General features: G+C 39.6%; 1 protein-coding gene across 1 annotated transcript; it reads left to right on the top strand.

Moving 5' to 3' along the window:
• The first annotated feature begins 2,971 nt into the window (after positions 1–2,971).
• On the top strand, positions 2,972–18,404 carry SLC16A9 (solute carrier family 16 member 9). The gene is made up of 7 exons (XM_009290502.2): positions 2,972–3,035; positions 3,476–3,590; positions 4,772–5,000; positions 13,214–13,357; positions 14,268–14,363; positions 15,979–16,887; positions 17,619–18,404. Exons 3-7 carry the CDS (start codon positions 4,805–4,807, stop codon positions 17,795–17,797), a joined length of 1,524 nt encoding a protein of 507 aa, XP_009288777.1. The 5' UTR covers positions 2,972–3,035; positions 3,476–3,590; positions 4,772–4,804; the 3' UTR covers positions 17,798–18,404.
• The last annotated feature ends 339 nt before the right edge of the window (positions 18,405–18,743 follow it).

Raw genomic sequence — 18,743 nt, 5'->3', positions numbered from 1 at the left:
GTGCATTTAATACAGTGCTTATACCGTCATGTCAGTACATATGCAGGTGTTTGGATACAATGAGTATGTTAAAAACAACTGTAATGTATCACTGCAGCTCTAACACTCTAGGTGTTACTTGCAAGCTGAGGGTAGCAGAAACTTCAGATGATAATTGGAAGAATGTTGCCTGAAAAATAAATAGAAATTTACATGAAATCTAATTCAGCTTAAAATGAGGGATGTTACCATTCTGGCTGGTACCGTCTTAATTTGTACCAGTGCCTTGCAGAACTGGAATAGCTGAGTGTTAATCACACAGTGATTCTGCTGACATCGGCTTTCTTTGCAGCCACGTGCTGCTCACAGAAAGCAGCATACTTAACTCCGGTTGCACAAATAACAAACTGGAAACAATCTTATTGCTACTGTCTTTCTCAAGATTCCCTTTGCCACAGTTTAATACAAGTTTCTGTGCTGAGGGCTAACATTTCAGTCATTCTTTTTTTTGTGGTCTTCTGTCATCTTTAAGCCAAATTTTAAGATTTATAGAAAAAGAGCTCGATATTGTGATAAAGCTGCGTAGATAAAAGAAAATAGTTGCAGCAAGACACCTCTCTCTTTCCACATTAAAACTGTTGTTGTTCAGTTCGTTCTCTAGCGTTTCTTTTTGTTGTTGGTAGGCTAACATTTCAGTCATTCTTTTTTTTGTGGTCTTCTGTCATCTTTAAGCCAAATTTTAAGATTTATAGAAAAAGAGCTCGATATTGTGATAAAGCTGCGTAGATAAAAGAAAATAGTTGCAGCAAGACACCTCTCTCTTTCCACATTAAAACTGTTGTTGTTCAGTTCGTTCTCTAGCGTTTCTTTTTGTTGTTGTTGGTAAAGGCTTTCATCAAGCAGCTCTCTTCCTCTGATTCTTATTCGCAGTGAGTACAACTCACTGAAAAGCTTTTTCTGACCAAACTTCAAGTTACTGTTTAATTCTTTATGCTTCGTTTCTCCGTATTGGTATTTTTGAAGTGACTAGGTTTCCTGGAGTCTGCAACAACATCCTTAGGTTTTGTGAACAGTAAGGTTTGTGAAATGGTTCCCACCTGAATCTTAAACCCATGGTTGTTCGTCTCTTTCCAGGATCACACAAGTCTTCCTGGCTGGTTCCAAGAGAAAACAAAACTGTTAAGTGCTCTTTTCTGTGTGTGTTTCTGCTTCTTTATTTTTGATGATCACGTGTATCTGTACAGTCTGTGTCCTCCTTCCACACAGACAGAAAATAGTAAAAGGCACTTTGGATCCCTCCCAAGTCGATGCACAGATTCAATGCCCATGCAGGCAGTGTTGGGAGTAGCAAAGGTTTAGTTCCTACTGTCGGCTCTTATCCGTGCTACTAGCCTTTTATGCTACAACTTGTCATTTTCAGGAAAGCATTAAATAACGTACCAATAAAAGGTGTCTTGATATCCACGGTCCCAGCAGGAGTTTGGTTGACTGGGAGATCTTTAACCATGTATCGTGGCAGAGGGCTCTAGGGAACGGGCTCCTCACACAGGACTCTCAGCTTGCATGCTCTCTTCAGGAGGACTTCGTGCCTTCAGGAAAGTTAGAAAATACGCCTTATTTTGGGTAGTAGGCACACAGCGGTGTAAGGTGAAGGAGCAACCTGCAAGAAAGAAGGAAAAGCCAGGTCACGTTGGCTCTTAAAAACAAACTCTGGGACTTCGCAGATCTGTTTTCACTTTGAGGATGATTTCTGGGGGGAAAACTGATGGTGGTTTTCACTTTTTGCTTGACAATTGTAGACTGTAAGTAGCTTGAAGTGTTTAGAAAATAGAGATGGTTTTGCTACCTAAAATCCTGTTATTTAGCTAAAAGGTGCAAAAGAGATCTGTGATGCAAAATAGGAGGCGTCAGGATGTAGGAGGTCAGCTCTTCTGCTGCTGTAAGTTGGGAGTGGTTGGTTAAAGTCAGTAAAGCTGTGCAGACTTGCAGCAGATGAGGAACTGATCCAGAGGTTTTTTTAGTCTTTCTATTATAAAAGACTACGTGACCTAAGACTACGAAAACTTTTTTCCTCTCCTGCCCTGCCCTCCCTTCCTCCCCATCAAAAGTTTAGAACAGCAGAACTGAACTCAGAGGTGTCTCTGTGCCAAATTTTAGGGCGTCAATATAGTGGAAATCAACATAACAGCTAAAATGTGCTTGTTTTCTAAAGATTACTTTTTAAATAGATATGAGTTGGGATTATTCACTGCCTATTTCCATTATTTTAGCGGGTTTCTGAAAACTTCCTTACTTTGTCTCAGTGGAAGTGTCTTTTCTTGAAGCTGTTACTTATTTCCACCATTTTTACTCCAGTCAGGGACAAAACAAGCCAAGCGATGCTTATTTAATGCACGGAGAGATGCCTGTGTCAGCTCTTCTGGTGACTGCATACATATAGTTTAACTATTTTTGTGTAGAAATATGGGGATCCCCTTTTGTATAAAGGTTATTGTTGTAGGAAAGTACCTGTAAGTAGCTTTTTAATGCTTTGATACCTTACAGTATGGTATCATTTCTGTCTATCCCAGCTGTCAGCCTTGCATCTGATGTAATCAAGGGACACTTACCAGACATTTGAGGAAATAAATCAGAGCTTACATTTATAACTGAAACGTATAACTTTGTAACATTTGTAACTGGAAATACTATATCTTGAAGGACTGTCAGTATGTTAAAACTGTAAATCACTCCTAAAGGACCTAGAATGTCAAAGTTTATTTTACATTAGGAGGCAATGTTTTTGTTATTTTGGAGCTCAAGGCTGCTGTCAGCTGTTAGTTAATTGAGGGGGGGTCAGTATTTCTCCACTGAGATAACTTGATTACTTCTGAAATTCCTCTGAGAAGATACTAAAAAGAAGAAATTTAATGTGAAGACACTAGTTTTTCAGAGTTGTGTTCACTGTTGCAGTGATACTTTGGCTGAAAACTTGCTTTGCTGCTCTTTTTCTGCAGGTAGAGTCACCACGTGAAGGCACATTTGTAGGGAGCTGAAGGACTTTTGTGTCATCATCTGTAAGTATCTACCATCAAAGTAACATTTAAGTGTGTCTATACACTAGAACTGGCCTTTTTCATGTCTCTATAGTAATTATTCTTCAAAATTTTATACTGCAGCTTTTTTGTAAGTTTTCAATGCAAATTCTTAAAAAATTGCCCGATCAATGAGTACAGGGAGCTTGAATGGAAGTTCTGTTATTGTCTACTCGATTACACCATTGCTTTCGTAAAGCAGTAACTTTTTTCCTTTCACTGAAAAGTTGAAGAACTCCATCTCCTCTGGGTTGTAAGCCAAACAGGCAGTGAGACACGTTTATTTTTCTGCTTTGCCTCTTGGGGCCTCCAAGAGCAGAACTGTTACTGCAGCAGTCTTAATGCAGAAGCTGTAGTGTGAAGATAGTGAGAGTATTTCATGAAGAAAACAGGGTAAGATCTTATCTGTTTCTGTCTTACAGGGTAAAGGAAATAAAATTGTTGAGAACACGTCTGGTTAGTGACAGAGCCAGGAACAGAACATGGGTTTTGTGATCGTCACTTCGGCAGATTGCTCCCTGTAGAGAGGGAGGGCAGGTTAGTTGTGTGCATAGGGACTCACGTGTCATTGGAGTCATCTGAACTCCAAAGCAGTTTAGCCTGGAAACTTCTAAATTCTTTGCTAGATGTTAGAGGCATCAGTCCCTACATTCACAAACTAGTCTTGAGAAGGTGTGAGGACAGTCAGTTATTTAAAGCCATAGATGCATAGGTGATCGATCTTGCCATGCACAGGAGTAAGGTGGTATTTATGGAGTCCAAGAAGTGAGTACCAGTTTGGGGAAGGGTGATGTGTGCAAACTGTGCAGAGGGCGGACACTGTAACAGGTTATAGGAGATTTTTGTGTGCATGTTTGATACTGTCATGTCTTGGCATACAAGCCAACACCTGTGTACATTTAAGAACTGTATTTATGGAGTCCAAGAAGTGAGTACCAGTTTGGGGAAGGGTGATGTGTGCAAACTGTGCAGAGGGCGGACACTGTAACAGGTTATAGGAGATTTTTGTGTGCATGTTTGATACTGTCATGTCTTGGCATACAAGCCAACACCTGTGTACAGTTTAAGAACTCACTTCACTTATTAATGTGTACAAAGTGATTTTTGGATGCATCACTCCTCTACACATCACCTTGTTGACAGAGCAGAGTACTGAACTGTTACTATTTCCAGAATGTCAGTCTTCCTCTTGGCCTGCCCCTCCCAGAGTACACTATCTGGTGGCAAATACCTTGCTAAACTGCAAGAACTAGTATTTTTATACTTGTGAATTTTTTTAAATCCTCAATTATTTATTTGGATTGTTTTATACTTGTAGCTTTTCTTGTCCTTCAAGCCTATACGCTTCACTCAGGATATCTTGAAGGCTTAACAGCTGGTAGCCATGTGGTTCTCTCGTTGAACTGTGGCAGATACTAATGCCTGAGGTCTTCACACACTCAGAAAATGAAATGTTCCCCCTTTCTGTAATATAATGCTGATATATGTGTGACTTACTAATGCTTTGTGTACTGTTCCTGTGTTATGCAGAAGAGGTAGGAGTACCAAATTGTAACTCATTTTCATTGCCTGCATGCTGTGTTGCACATGTTTCTTGAAGGATGGTTAAAATAAGCCTCTGTTTAAATGTGTACTTCTCTGTACAGCTCACTTGTATTAGCAAACCTAGGCCAGTCACATTTCTAATGCTCGGTTCTGTTTGGTTTTTGTTTACACAGGTTCTGCCTGTACATCTGCACTCATCTGACAAGATGGTATTTCGGAAACCACCAGATGGTGGCTGGGGCTGGGTGATTGTTGTCGTTTCCTTCTTTACTCAGTTCTTGTGTTACGGATCACCGCTGGCGGTGGGAGTCTTGTATTTAGAATGGCTGGATGCTTTTGGAGAAGGGAAAGGCAAGACTGCTTGGGTTGGATCACTAGCAAATGGAATCGGATTGCTTGCCAGTAAGTGTAGATGCAGTATCTCTCTTACATCGAAATGTTTCTTTCTAATAGATGCTTTCATCTGTGTGTGCTTTTGGAATTATATTAAAGACAGCTGCAAATGATAGAATGAGGATGCTGCATTTTTGTTTTAGGTCAAGACAGGTACGAAGATTGCATTTGTAATTTCACTATACATAAACCAAAACAATATAATGGTAAAAGAGCAATAAATATATTACCCTTAGAAAATTCAAAATTACTGTGTTTAAATAAACTAGAAAAACCAAACTCTGTCTGGGAAACTGAATTGTAATTTTGTTGATGTGATTTTTTTTAATGAGGCTTCAAGACTAACATTTGCATTAGTATCTTTAAAATCAGAGCAAACTGTTAGTCTGAAATGGTTCAAGTGCTTTAAGAAAAAAAAAGTCAATTAATAAACCAGTTACTCATTTTTCAGCTCTAGAAGTAAACCCACCAGTTAGGGTGAGTGAGGGCTCTTTTCCACTGTTTGTTTGAGAAAAAACTCCCTTTGAAGCCTGGAAAGTTATGGATAACAGTGGCATTAAATAAAACAACTCAACTGGAAGGTTTTCTTTAGTAAGACGTTGTCACTTGGGGAGTAACAGCAGGGTTTTAGGAAAATAAAACACCACTTTGAAAGTCCATAGGTCCATTTTGTTGTTGTTGTTTTAATATCGAACATGGGTATTGTACTGGGTAATATCACTAACTTCTGCTTTTCAAAGATTCACCATGGGAACTATTATCTTTTTGCTGAATCTGGAAAAAATTGCCTGTCAGCAGAGAAATTGCTATGGGCAAAAGCAATTATGTAGCTTAATGGACAAAATGCAGCTCAGGATTCTGAGGAAATCTCTCCTTAAAAGAAAGTTGACATTCAAATAGTGATACAGACCTGAATAAAGACCACTGCTTTGTGTGATGCTATAACTGGCCAAATACTGGTGTCACACTTGTGTTAGGGTTTTATATCACCAGGCAGAATAGAAATGGGCAAAGGCAGGTGTATCATTAACCACAAGACGACTATATTCAGTCCCAGGGTGTAAGTGGGCAAAGGGCTGTAGACTGCTCTTCCATTTTACTTTTTTATTTTCCTGTTTTCAGGGCATTAACTCCTATTATTAACAGATCAAGACCTAAACAAACTTGAGTGAGAGCATGAAGTGGGGGGGGAAAAAGGCTAAACAAGATAGTTACTGAAGTAAAACTAGGCAGAAGGGGATTGCAAGAGAAGGGGTGAAGAAAAACCCTCTCCCTGGAGACCAGAAGTCTCTGGCTCACTCCTCTGACAAGAGCCTCAGCTCTGTTTCTTGTATGTCAACACCAGGCTAGTTTCCAGATTTCTTGGTACCCTCTGTCTTGCCACTGTGAGCAATTGTCGGTAGTGTGCTTTATAGCAAATAGAAACTTCTGTGACGGAATAACAGAAATAAAAGGTACTATCGTAATTGATTCTGGTATGGAAAAATTAAATTACTTGAAATTTTGATGGGTTAGGAGGAACGTTGTCTGTCAGTGTAGTTTTATTCTTTCAGTTTGGGATTTGGAAGCTTAATAATCATTCCTATTTTTAATGCCTTCAAAGAAAAGTACAGTGAGAGCCTTTTAATTGCATTGATGTTATCAGAGTTGACTGAAAACAAAATATGTGTTCCCTGCTTTACCTGAAATGGAAGATCCCACTGTCTTATCAAGCTGGGATCTGACCGTAATGATAACTTTACTTAAAGTAAACTTGTTGGAGGGACACTGTAAGTATCATAACCTCTACCTAAAACTAGAATGCTCTTGACAAGTTACAATATTTCATGCAGTTTTCATAGCAGGCCTTTTTCAGACCCAGTCACTAGTGTAAAGAACGTATGTGTTGTCAGTGCAAAACCATTAATGTAACACGTTGCAAAGTTAGGCCCTTTTCATTAATATAGGAAAAGAGAACTTGCTTCTGTTCTTATTTCTGCTATTGCAGGTTCCAGTATTACAGGCCAGGTGGGACCATTGTGTGTTGTAGCCTATGTTAAGTAGATGATCGGGCTAATTGAATTTTTTTAAATTAGCATATTTTCATGTATGTGAAAAGATATTATCTGTAACTTAATAACTTAACAGTCTCCCCAAGCAAGCTCATTTCAGCAGCAATGTTGCATGTGTGAATGCTAGTAACAGGACAGCTTCACCCCAAAGCCTTTTGGTAGTCTCCTTGCCTTTTACTGTTCCTAACTTGACTCTTCTCATATTTGTTCTTTCCCTTCTCCTCCTTTATTTTGGTTTCCAGTCTCTGATCTAATTATCCGAAGACATATTTTCAAGTATTGGTACTCTTAAAGCAATCCATGTTACATGCAGAAAATACTGTAATTCTCATTTGATTTAGAACATGTTTGTTTAGTGCATTCTCAGTCTCTGACAGCTTTTCTCAGTAGTTAATTACCTCCTTAAAAGTATGTAATCTTATGATACAAGTTGCTTAGTTTTAGTCTTCAGCTGATGAATAGTTATCTTTCAGTGGTATATTTTCATGTGTCTCTGAGTAAGTGTGGTGTATGTCTAGAGATTGCAATCGAATTACTTCTAAATTTTCTTTTAAGCCTGTACCTTGATACAGTTTTTTTTGCCATTGATATAAGAGACTTCTGCTCTTTTAATGAAGGCTCTTCTGAAGAGCCGTGAAGGCTCTTCTGTGAGCCCTCTCCAACTTAACGTCGCCTTTCTGAAGCTGTAGATGCCAGACTGGAAAAAGAATGGCAGTTATGGTAGATTTGCAGCTGCATACAGGAAATAAGTTAGTGTCTATTTTCTTAGGGAAGACTTTTCTCATTGATAGCACTGGAAATCACATTAGCTAGCTCTGTAACAGTGGAAGGTAGGTCCACTGACTTTGCTATATTAGTACTGTAATTTCACCAAAAAGAAGAAAATGTCCTTATATGTATGCCAGCTGGCACAGAAAAAGGTTCAGTGTGTCTTCTCCCCTTCCCTCTGTACATGTAGTCTTAAACATGTTTTGAAGTAGCTGATGCTGGTGAGTCCTTTCACATTTGCTGTATTGGTATCCTTTCTACAATGTTTACTTCTGACTTGTGTGGGAGCTAAACTTAGACTCGAGACATAGAAACCCAGTACAGCACCTTGTTTATTGAGATGAATTTCCTAGCCACCTGGTGTTCAATTTCTGTCCTCTTGCTCACAGCACAGACAGTGTTGCTAAGGCCAGTGTTCAGCCCTGAGCTGGACTGTTCAGCTCACCAGCTGGAAAAGGGAATGGGACAGGGACCTGGTTGATCTCTTCCTTGCAGGATGACTTGAGTTACAACTTTCTGTGATGTGACCTTACAGTGTATTGGAAGAAATGTGCCTAAAACAGTGAAAGAAAAGCATCAGTGTTATCGTACAGGGCAGTGGTGAGACTTCTGCTACAATATTAAGTATCATAATGCTGGTCAGGCTATAGGGGAAGTGGCACATGGCTCCATGGATGATGTAGGGCTTGTTGCATAGGAAGAAATTGAAAGAGCTTAGCATGTTTCCCCTACTAAAACAGGCCAGAGGAGGATATTTATTATGTTGTTGAAGATCATGTGTTTCTCCTGCACCAAGTGTTCTTAATTTTACATCCATTTCGAGCCTGAAATTAAATTTGATCCATGTTACACTTGTTAAAAGCAAAACAAAGACCTTGGCGCCTGTAATTGGCACCACAGCTGTTTATAGTAAGAGTTGACTTCACAGTATTTGGCATAGCAGGAGACACCAGCAATATGTCTCCCATTCCCACTCCCCTTTATTAATGGAGAAAGAACAAAGGGAAGATTCTTCCTTGAAAGGCATGTCTTGATAAATTAATGGGGAGTTTCTGCTGGTCTGAGGCATTCAGTGCTAAATGTTTAAAAAGCTTAATTTTGTGTTTTCAAGCAATATTTGTACAACTCTAAAAAAAACCCCCTTGCAGCATCTACATATTTTTGGACAAAAACCTCGCACATAGATAGCCCCCACTCTAAACTATGGAAGCTATACATAGTTTATGGGGAGGGGAGAGGGTGTCCCAAAGATTCCTCTGAAGAGGAGCCCATTTCATTTAATAACTATCAGAAAGGCGCCGTCCTTCCAACTGGTTGGGATGGGTTGCTGTCCAGTGTAAAAAGGCTTTTTCTGATCTATATTCTTATCCAAAGTACAAACACTTGGAGAATATTATATTTATTATGACCAGGTTTTGCAATGCATTTAATATGCAAAAAATATTCTTGTGTTCTGTCCAGTGGATTTTACGTACAGTCCACAAGCATTGCTTCTACTCTACAGTTTCAACAGGCTTGGACAGATACCAACAAGTCGGGTGGGTCAGATTAATGCAGAAGATAAGAAAAAGAACTCAGTTGTCCAGTATTGTTTGTTTAGCAAAAGGTTTTGTGTGTGTATGAGGTGAAGGAGGGAGGACCCTTGAGATGGGTGAGTGGAGGAAGCGAGTGTTAGTTTGCAGAATTTTTCTCTTCATGTGAGAAGATTGAGGGAAAAGAGTGTTAGTTCTTGATGTCCATTAACCAAAACAACTTTGTACTTGTCAGGAGGTCAGAAGACTGCGGTAGTTATAAAGTTCCTGTGTGAGCAGCAGATGGCTTGTTTTTGCATCTCAGGAAGGAGACTCTGTCACATCCAGGTCTCACTGAGGGTAAAGTCTTCTATTCAAAAAAGTCTGAATGAAAATATCAATGTACAAATTATTCCTCCTAGAAGTTCTTCCTCTTTGGTCTCTCTGCATGAAGATCTACTGTGAGAGCCCATCTTCTTTCTGCTGCTTCTTGCCATTTTGTCTACAGACCTTCTTGACAGCTCCCCTGCAGAGCCTGATAATTGTATTACTGGCTGCCGAGCCTTGACAGATTGTGTGCAGAAGAGCAGTGGCTATGCCTGTGCTGGCTTCTAAGTCTTTCAGAACAATACAGTTTTCTTCCTACAGGTAGCTGTCATTCTTATAAACTGAGCTGGTATCTTTTTGTGGTAAGAGTTTGGTCTAGTTTTAAGATACGTCATTTGGAAGAAAAAAAGCCCCAGGGGTTTTATTTGTAAAAGAGGTAAATATTTATCAATGTCTTCAAATATTATTCTAATACCAGTGCTAACCCCTGGAGTTGCTTGGCAAACTGAACAAAATGCTGTCTTAAAAGCTATTTTTCATGCTTACTATTGAGAATTGCCACTGGGATTTTATTTTTATGTTGTTCACATTACGGCAAGAAATACATTATCAGTGAAAGGATCTTTCAGAAAAGAGAGTCAACTAAATGAAAACCCTTATACTGCCGGAAGAGCTGTTTCCTATGCGGCTGTACATAGACTCTTACATTCTTCAGAATGTCCACTTTGAAAATCCACAGGGCAGGAGTTCACAGAGCAAGTCTCAGTTCCACTCTGGGAAAGTTGGATGTTTGACCAGAATTAACTGCCTCGAACCCATTGTGCTTGAATTACTTGTAGAGAATAACATGTTTGTGTACAGTGAATTCCTGTGCAAATATCATGGTAATAACCAAAGGTACTGTGCCTGGTGGAAAAAAAATGCCAGCTCTTTGGGAAACAGAGAAAGAGAAGGAGTGCGAGAAGGCAGGGAAAAGAACAAAGATGCTGACTGTCATGAGGATTTTCTTTTGTGATTTTTTTTTTCCTAGCAGTATGATGAGGGGAGTGTGAAAGTAGAGCCCAGTGTGAAGAGGAAGATGGAGCTGTTTTTCTTCTCGTCCTGGAGACCTATAACAACTATTTTAATACTTATATTGGCACTCCTTCTTATAAACAGGGTCATTGCTGAGCTGCCAGATCTCTTGCTGTGCGAGATGACACATTAATACTGAGCTTATTGGAGCAGGTTCTTCAGTTTTGTGCAGGTTGTTTTCCATGTCAGAGCAAAAAGGTCTCTTTGTACTTTCTGTTCTCCTTTGGGATTATTTTTTGTAAGTGGGAGAAGCTGGAGAAGCATCTCCTTGGACCCTGTCAGAGATGCTTTTGATGGTGTTCCAGAGGAGAATGTCCTTGTCAGATTATGAAGACATGTTTTTCAGCTCTGTCTCCCCCTTGTTCTGGCTTAGGGTCAGCGGGTCCAGCTTCACCTCGGATCCTCTGGTAGCGATCAGTGCAGTCTCTACCAGTACCACCACCCCAGGCTGGACAGGGACCTTCTGAAAGTAGCTGTGTTGAAATATAGAGAACAGGTGGAAAGGAAATACCGTTTGTTTTAGCAAGGTGGTGAGTGAGAAATAAAGAATAGAAAGAGTGCAAATTCCTCTGCTTAATTAAATTATGTTATTACTACCTAATGTTCTTTTAGTGTAGAAGAATTTTTTATGTAATACAGATTCAATCCTTTGTTTATTTTTAAATCCCGTGGTTTTAGGAAACATACCAATCTTAATTTGCCAATTCTAGTAGTTAATTCTAAGAATCAGCAACAATCTAACACTCTCAGCTTTTGTTCTCGGCAAGTTACTCTGCCCAAGTTATTCTGGCCGGCTTTCATTCCCACAGCGTGCTGACTCTTGAGAAGCAGCGAGCGCTTACATCCTTCCTTTTTCATCATTTCCAAAATCCAAATAAATCCCACTTCCCCAGAAGGTTTTTCTTGATTCTTCTTTAACTCTGATTCTTTGCCTGGATAAGCCCCAATTCAGACTCGCTTCCCTTTACGTTCCCTAGGCAGATAGCTCTTACATAGGGCAAAAGTTCTGACCTGCCTTGCCTTTAAGAATCGTTTGACCTGCTAACGAGTCTGTGCTCCTGCCTGCCAGAACTGCTTGTCCCATGGCCGGTAACCACACAAAAATCTTGCGTATGTTCCCAGCTGCTAGCTCCTGTCTGCAAACCCAGGCAAGCATCGTCCTCAGCTCCAACTGTTGTTCACCTCATATCACCTCTCTGGGCTCACCTCCCATCTGTTGGGAATCTCAGTTATGTGCGAGTCAGGGAGGACCAACCTTAACAAATGGCAGACTCCAAAGTTACTGCTTTTGCAGATTGTATTGACCATGGAGTGGCTTTGTATCGCTGCGAATGAGATACAAAGGTGGTGAGGGGTTTTTTTTTGTTGTTGGTTTTGAAATAATGTCATTCATCTCTATATCTAACTTCTAATCTCAGAGTTGCTGAGTTTAGGATCTTGGGGCTAATATGTAAGTCTATGTATGAATGTTTGGAACTGCAGGATTTCAGATGAGAGATTGTCTTTGCAAGCCAAGGCCCTTGCTGGTTGCTTATTTATGCAAGGCACCAAGCTTGCACACTACTTCAGACTAAAAGGTGTATTCCAGGTCATACAACTGAAAATAAGTGTTTGTTCTCCAACTTCTGTGAGGGGAGAACTGGCTGAGTAGAGGCAGAGTACGAATGTTGCCTGTACTTTGTTCTTGTTTTGAAGAACTAACCAACCAAGAAATATTGGGGGGGTAAAGAGAAGGAGAAACTGTCATGAACGTTGCTCTGGACATTCTTAATAAATGCCTTTGAGTTTCCATAGTTTTACAGTAGAAACCAAGAAAGGTAGTAAACAGTTATTTGGTAGAATACTAACTAGCTGTTATTTAATTCCCTAGAAAATTAGGAAAGAGTACTGTTTGTCTTTATCTGGTGTATCAGCAGATATTTTCTTTATGTAAGCACCAGGTGGCATTCTTACGATGATTATGATCAGAAGTTACTATTTACCATTTCAGTTTTATAAATCTCATCTTATATCAAGATGAATACAGATACTGTCTTTTCTGAAACACAGTTTTTGGGGTCTGTCAAAAAATACCTGCTTGGTTAAAGCCTGGCTGATGGTTTAACTTCTTTTGGTACCTAAAGAGGAAGATTCTTTTCAGAACCTTTGTACAAGTCCTTAGGTGTGCAGTGACAGCGTTACAGTCAAGTATGTATGTATCATCCTGTGTTTAAAGAATGTTTTGCTCGCTCTCTCCCTCCCAACCTTGGTACCATTTCGTGGTCTTGATGTCAGTTTCTCCTTGAGCAAAAATCTTGCAAGCCTGATCTTGTATGTTTTTATAACTGACTCTTTTAAAGAATCCTGTAAAAATGAGTGCTCTGAATTGTTGTTTCATATAATTATATATTTAAATAATTATCACAGGAAACATTTCCATAGACTGAGATTTTTTAGAAATTCTTACTGGTGCTGGTATTTACTAGGAATGTTTTTCTTGCTTTTCCTCTAGGTCCTGTCTGCAGTATATGTGTATCATCTTTTGGAGCAAGACCAGTAGCAATTTTCAGCGGCTTTATGGTGGCCGGGGGCCTCATGATGAGCAGTTTTGCACCGAACATATACTTTCTATATATTTCATATGGGATCGTTGTTGGTAAGAAACACCTCTCCTTCATATAGAGACTTAATCTTTATTATTTTGAGTCTTGATTTATGAATCTGAAATAGGAAACTGATTCACACAGGCAGCGGTAGTCTGGGACTTGATTTATCAAGGAATACTTTACTTTGGGGAGGGGAGGGGTGTCGCACAGGCAGACTGTTACCATGTAGTGAAAGATAAAGGCAATGCATATGTTCATCAGGGTTTGAAAACAGTTTGTCCTCTGTTGACGTGATTGTTAGAGATGGAGAAACTGAGGTTTTACCTAAGGGGTGGAATCAAGCAGGTCTAATGCAGGCGTGAAGTGCCAGTCTTAAAGGAATAACATCTCTTCAGGAATTTTGTCATGTACTCATTCTAATTTGATAAATTAGGGATCATTAGGGAGCAATGTTGTTCTCCACATAACTGGATTGCACCTAAAACACTGTGCTAAAGGCATGAAAGTCCTGTTCTCCTGGCAGGTGGTGACCTGCCCCTCTGTGCTGCTGTGGGTGGTTTATCAAATGAACTGTGTCAGGAATCCGGGCACCTCGCTGGCCAGCAGAGACCCAGCAGTGTGCTGGCCCAGGCACAGTGCCATGCGGACACAGCTCTGCTGTTTTCTGAGGCCAGCCCCTGGCCTGGAAGCCTTGTGACCCTTCCACGTAGCACAGAACCTGAGCTGGTGAACTCCTTAAACCCAGCCTCCTCCATGCAGGTTCTGCAGCCAGGGATGGTCGGGGGAGAGTGCAGGCAGCCTAAAGGCCCTGTCAGTATGAGGCCGGTGTGGCTGGTGCTGAGCCAGACTTAAAAGGTACCTCTGTGTCCAGGGTACACTACTGTATTATCTGGGGAGTAAAAAGGGGCATTCATTTCCCAGAATGTGTTGCATGCTTTATTTCTAACTCTTTTTCTCAAGGGCTTGGATGTGGCCTTTTGTATACTGCAACAGTTACCATCACTTGCCACTATTTTGACAAACGCAGAGGCCTTGCACTTGGTCTGATTTCAACAGGTATGACTTTTAATTGTCATTCTCTCTAACTTTTCAACTCTGATACAGCTACCATTACCTTGGCAATAAAACCCAGGAGATTATATTTTTTCTCAGTTACTTCCTGAAGTACTTAAGTCAAAACATCAGTAGCAATGAACAGATAAAACCAGGTTTCAGATAAAATAGTAACTACACTTGCAGGTGTATGGTATGAGTTATCCATATAGATGAGAAAAGGATATTCACTAAAATGAAAGCAGACTCTGAGTAGCTTGGGCTGTATGCCGTGGGTAAAAAGAGGGGAAACTTTCCATAGAGCTCTCCTTCTCCCTCTTCTTTCTTACACAAGATCAGAGGTGAGAAAGAGATTGGAGATGCAGGATATAAATGCTGGATCACCATAACCTCACATTAGCTGTGTCTTTAAAGGAGTAGTTGAAGTTTGGGCTTACATTTTTAGTGTTCTTTCATTTCCAATCTAAAAGGAGACTAAATTTTGAAATCTTCCAAAAGCTCATCCCAGCTTTTTGTCCACATATGCTAAAGAAAAACGAACCTCTGATAATACAAGGAAAATTCTCAAGTAGCTGTTAATGAGGAGAGGCCTGTCAGTACAGTCAGTGTTATGAGATATTAATGCCAGATCCACACTAGCCGAATAAAGGGTAACTTCTGCAGAAATGTTCCTTGGAATAATTTTCAGTGGCTTTTGTTGGTATTCCAGGTAGTTTGCCTTAAGGCCTGATCTTACTGAGCCCTGGTTAATTTTAGTACTTGAAAGACAAAACAAGTCTGAATTTTATAATTATTTTTTCCTGTGTTTAGCACTGAAGTATATAAATTACTTTAATATAACCTAGAGAAAGTCTTCAGCAAATCATTTTAATTTAAAGTTTGTCTTTAAATTGACTTGAAAAACCAATGCTCTATATTTGTGAGTGGACATCCATTGATTACAATGGATCTATGCTCACTTCAACAGAGAGCTTTTTCTTTAAATTGGTGGGATTGCATAAAATGCTTGTGTTCATAGTAATTGCTTACTCTTCAGTGTTTTCTTCTGAAGAGCCAAATTTCTCAAATGCATGTTTGGCCCTGCAGAGCTTCAGAAATGCCTTTGGAGTAAACTCATACCATGTAAGCTCCCCTCCTTAGACACCAAGCAGTCAAGGGCTGTTTCTAGGAGGGCTCTTGGTGAACCCCTGGTCTGTTCCTGCCTTAGAGGAGGAAGGTGGCAGCGAGGAGGAGAAAGGGGAGAATGTTTGTGTGTGAAATTCTAACTGTGCTAACTCAAAATGGTACCTGAAGGGATACATGTATGGGAGTGCATGGCAGAAGGATGGCTTAATACTTCTTTGATGTTTTTCATCAGATATAGTATTGATCCTACTTGTTTCTAAACTGTCTGCTAGTGTTAATCATCATAAATTGTTCAGATATTTTGAAAGGCTTTTTATTTTGTGCATACTCAATAAAGATAACTTGCCAGTTCATTAGACTGGGGAGAGAGGAGCACAAATGACTTACCATTCCTGTGACAGTGTATTTGTAGCTGCTGAAATGTAGGAGTTTGTTAGTGTTGAAGAATGTTCTTCGTTCTTCAGTTTAAACTGATCTTATTTTCCTTTTATAGGCTCAAGTGTTGGACTCTTCATATATGCAGCATTGCAAAGAGAGCTTATTGATCTATATGGACTGGATGGTTGTCTGCTAATAGTTGGCGCACTGTCTCTAAATATATTAGCATGTGGCAGCCTAATGAGACCATTGGAGTCATCCGATTCCCCTCCACCAGAAAAAACATGTGTAGACAAAGTCCCAGATCAATATTTTGTTTACCGTGAAAAAGAAAAGACTGTTGAAGAAAATATAAGCATCCTTGAAAAGGGCTACATTGATGAAAAATGTGCGAACAATATGCCTGATTACAAACAGGATAGCATTTTAAATAAGAATGTATTAAGCTCAATAAATGTAAATGAGAAAGACACTTATAAAAAGAAAGTTGTAGAACAGACAAACTTCTGCAAGCAACTCGCCAAAAAGAAGTGGCAGCTCTATTTGAACTACTGGGAGGAAACCGTGGTTCTTTTTAAGAACAAAGTATTTTCAGCTCTCTTTGTTGCCATCTTGCTCTTTGATATTGGTGGATTTCCTCCTTCTCTGCTCATGGAAGATGTAGCAAGAAGTGCAAACATTAATGAAGATGACTATCATATGCCCCTGATTTCCATTATAGGCATTATGACCGCTGTCGGCAAACTTACTTTAGGAATACTGGCAGATTTTAAGTGGGTTAACACTTTATATCTCTACGTAACTACCTTACTAATGACAGGAGTGGCCTTGTTTGCAATTCCATTTGCCAAAAGTTACCTTACGTTAGCGGTGCTTTCTGGGATTTTGGGTTTTCTGACTGGGAACTGGTCAATTTTTCCATATGTAACAACAAAGACAGTGGGAATTGAGAAACTGACTCACGCGTATGGGATATTGATGTTCTTTGCTGGACTTGGAAATAGCCTCGGACCACCAATTGTAGGTAAGGTCAAGGTAGATACTATAAAATGAACATGAGCTTGTCAGGACCAGACAGAATTAATTTGCGTGTGAGTAGTTCTAGTTGGTCCTAATAACAATGGAAAGATGAAATCAAAATCTTCAACAAAAATTAAAGCCTGTTTCGCTTGATCTGGCCAAGCTGGTTGTGCTCTGGTTTTGGCTTTGATGAAAAGCACATTTCATGTCTAAGTGGTCAAGCTGCATTTTAGATTTGGCCTTTTTTCTTTTTTTTTTTTTTTTTTTTCCGTATGTAACAACAAAGACGGTGGGAATTGAGAAACTGACTCACGCGTATGGGATATTGATGTTCTTTGCTGGACTTGGAAATAGCCTCGGACCACCAATTGTAGGTAAGGTCAAGGTAGATACTATAAAATGAACATGAGCTTGTCAGGACCAGACAGAATTAATTTGCGTGTGAGTAGTTCTAGTTGGTCCTAATAACAATGGAAAGATGAAATCAAAATCTTCAACAAAAATTAAAGCCTGTTTCGCTTGATCTGGCCAAGCTGGTTGTGCTCTGGTTTTGGCTTTGATGAAAAGCACATTTCATGTCTAAGTGGTCAAGCTGCATTTTAGATTTGGCCTTTTTTCTTTTTTTTTTCTTTTTTTTTTTTTTCCCTTTTTCTCCCCATGATGTTTCTCTAACTTACAGTGCTGTGTTACATTTAACTCCTCACTGATGTGCTTCTCTCTTATTTTCACCCTCAGGTTGGTTTTACGACTGGACACAGGAGTATGACACTGCATTCTATTTCAGTGGCTTTTGTGTCTTACTGGGTGGATTTCTTCTGCTGTTGGCAGCGTTACCCTGCTGGAATGCCTGTACCAATCAGAGCTCAAAGCTGCCTCCAAATACTTACTCCTACAAAGTTGCATCTAGCGCTTAGGTGACAACTGGAAAACACTTTGCGCTTTTTTATATTATATAGCAAAGTATTTTAGTAATTTTCCACTTATTTATGAAGCCCAAAAATCCTCTTCCACTAGAAAAATTCCATTGTTGCTTGTTGTTAATTTCTTTTTTCTTCTTTTATTTCTTTTTTATTTTATTTTTAAGAACAGTCTTATTTTGTCTACTATGCACTGTGTTTTCAGCCTTTGTCTACTGTAATTTCTTTTCACCCTGTAAGGGGTATGTTCTGCTGTATTATCAGCTGTACTTTTTTTTTAACAGGGGTGGTGTGGAGGGGTGAAAACTTCGAAGCAAAAATGAAGGCCTGTTCCTTATAGGAAAAGGCTGGCATTTCTGTCACCTTTTATAGGTCTCCGAGTTGCACAATCAGACTTTACAAAACAAAAATTTGCCTTATTAGAATGTAATACTGTGGCAAGGTGCTTATAACATCATGCTTAGATTAACTTTTTGTCTTTTTAAAGTTTCTCCAATTTACAATGAAGTGCCAATTGGGGGAGGGAGAAGAGGGGGAACAAAACCAACCTTGTGTTGCATAACTGAAGTGAACTTTATGATGAAAGTAAAGATTCTTACTACCACTGCAACTAAGAACTATGTTTATAAATATTGCACATTTTGTGAAGTCTGTTTATAAAACTGTTGAACCAAAACCTTTTAAACCAAGGAATAAATATGATTGTTGAAACCATGAAAAGAAATGCTGACTTGGTTATGCAAGTTCATAATCTTTAGATCGGAGTTGGAGATGTGCTCACAGAAGCCCACAGGTGAGTGTTTTTAAGCAAGTCACCCGCAGTCTGGCAGTACTGGGGGCATCTCTTGTTGCACAGCTACAGTTTAGTAGGTTGAACCTGCTGCGGAGAGCTTAGTAGTAGAGCTTTCAACCTGACCTGATGAAAAAAGGAAAAATGTGACAG

This window comes from Aptenodytes forsteri, unplaced genomic scaffold (assembly GCF_000699145.1).
Source record: "Aptenodytes forsteri isolate BGI_AS27 unplaced genomic scaffold, ASM69914v1 Scaffold349, whole genome shotgun sequence".
In the NCBI taxonomy this organism is placed as follows: Eukaryota; Metazoa; Chordata; class Aves; order Sphenisciformes; family Spheniscidae; genus Aptenodytes; species Aptenodytes forsteri.
The sequence above is the reverse complement of the archived record's forward strand: the minus strand, read 5'-3'. Positions and strand labels throughout refer to the sequence as shown.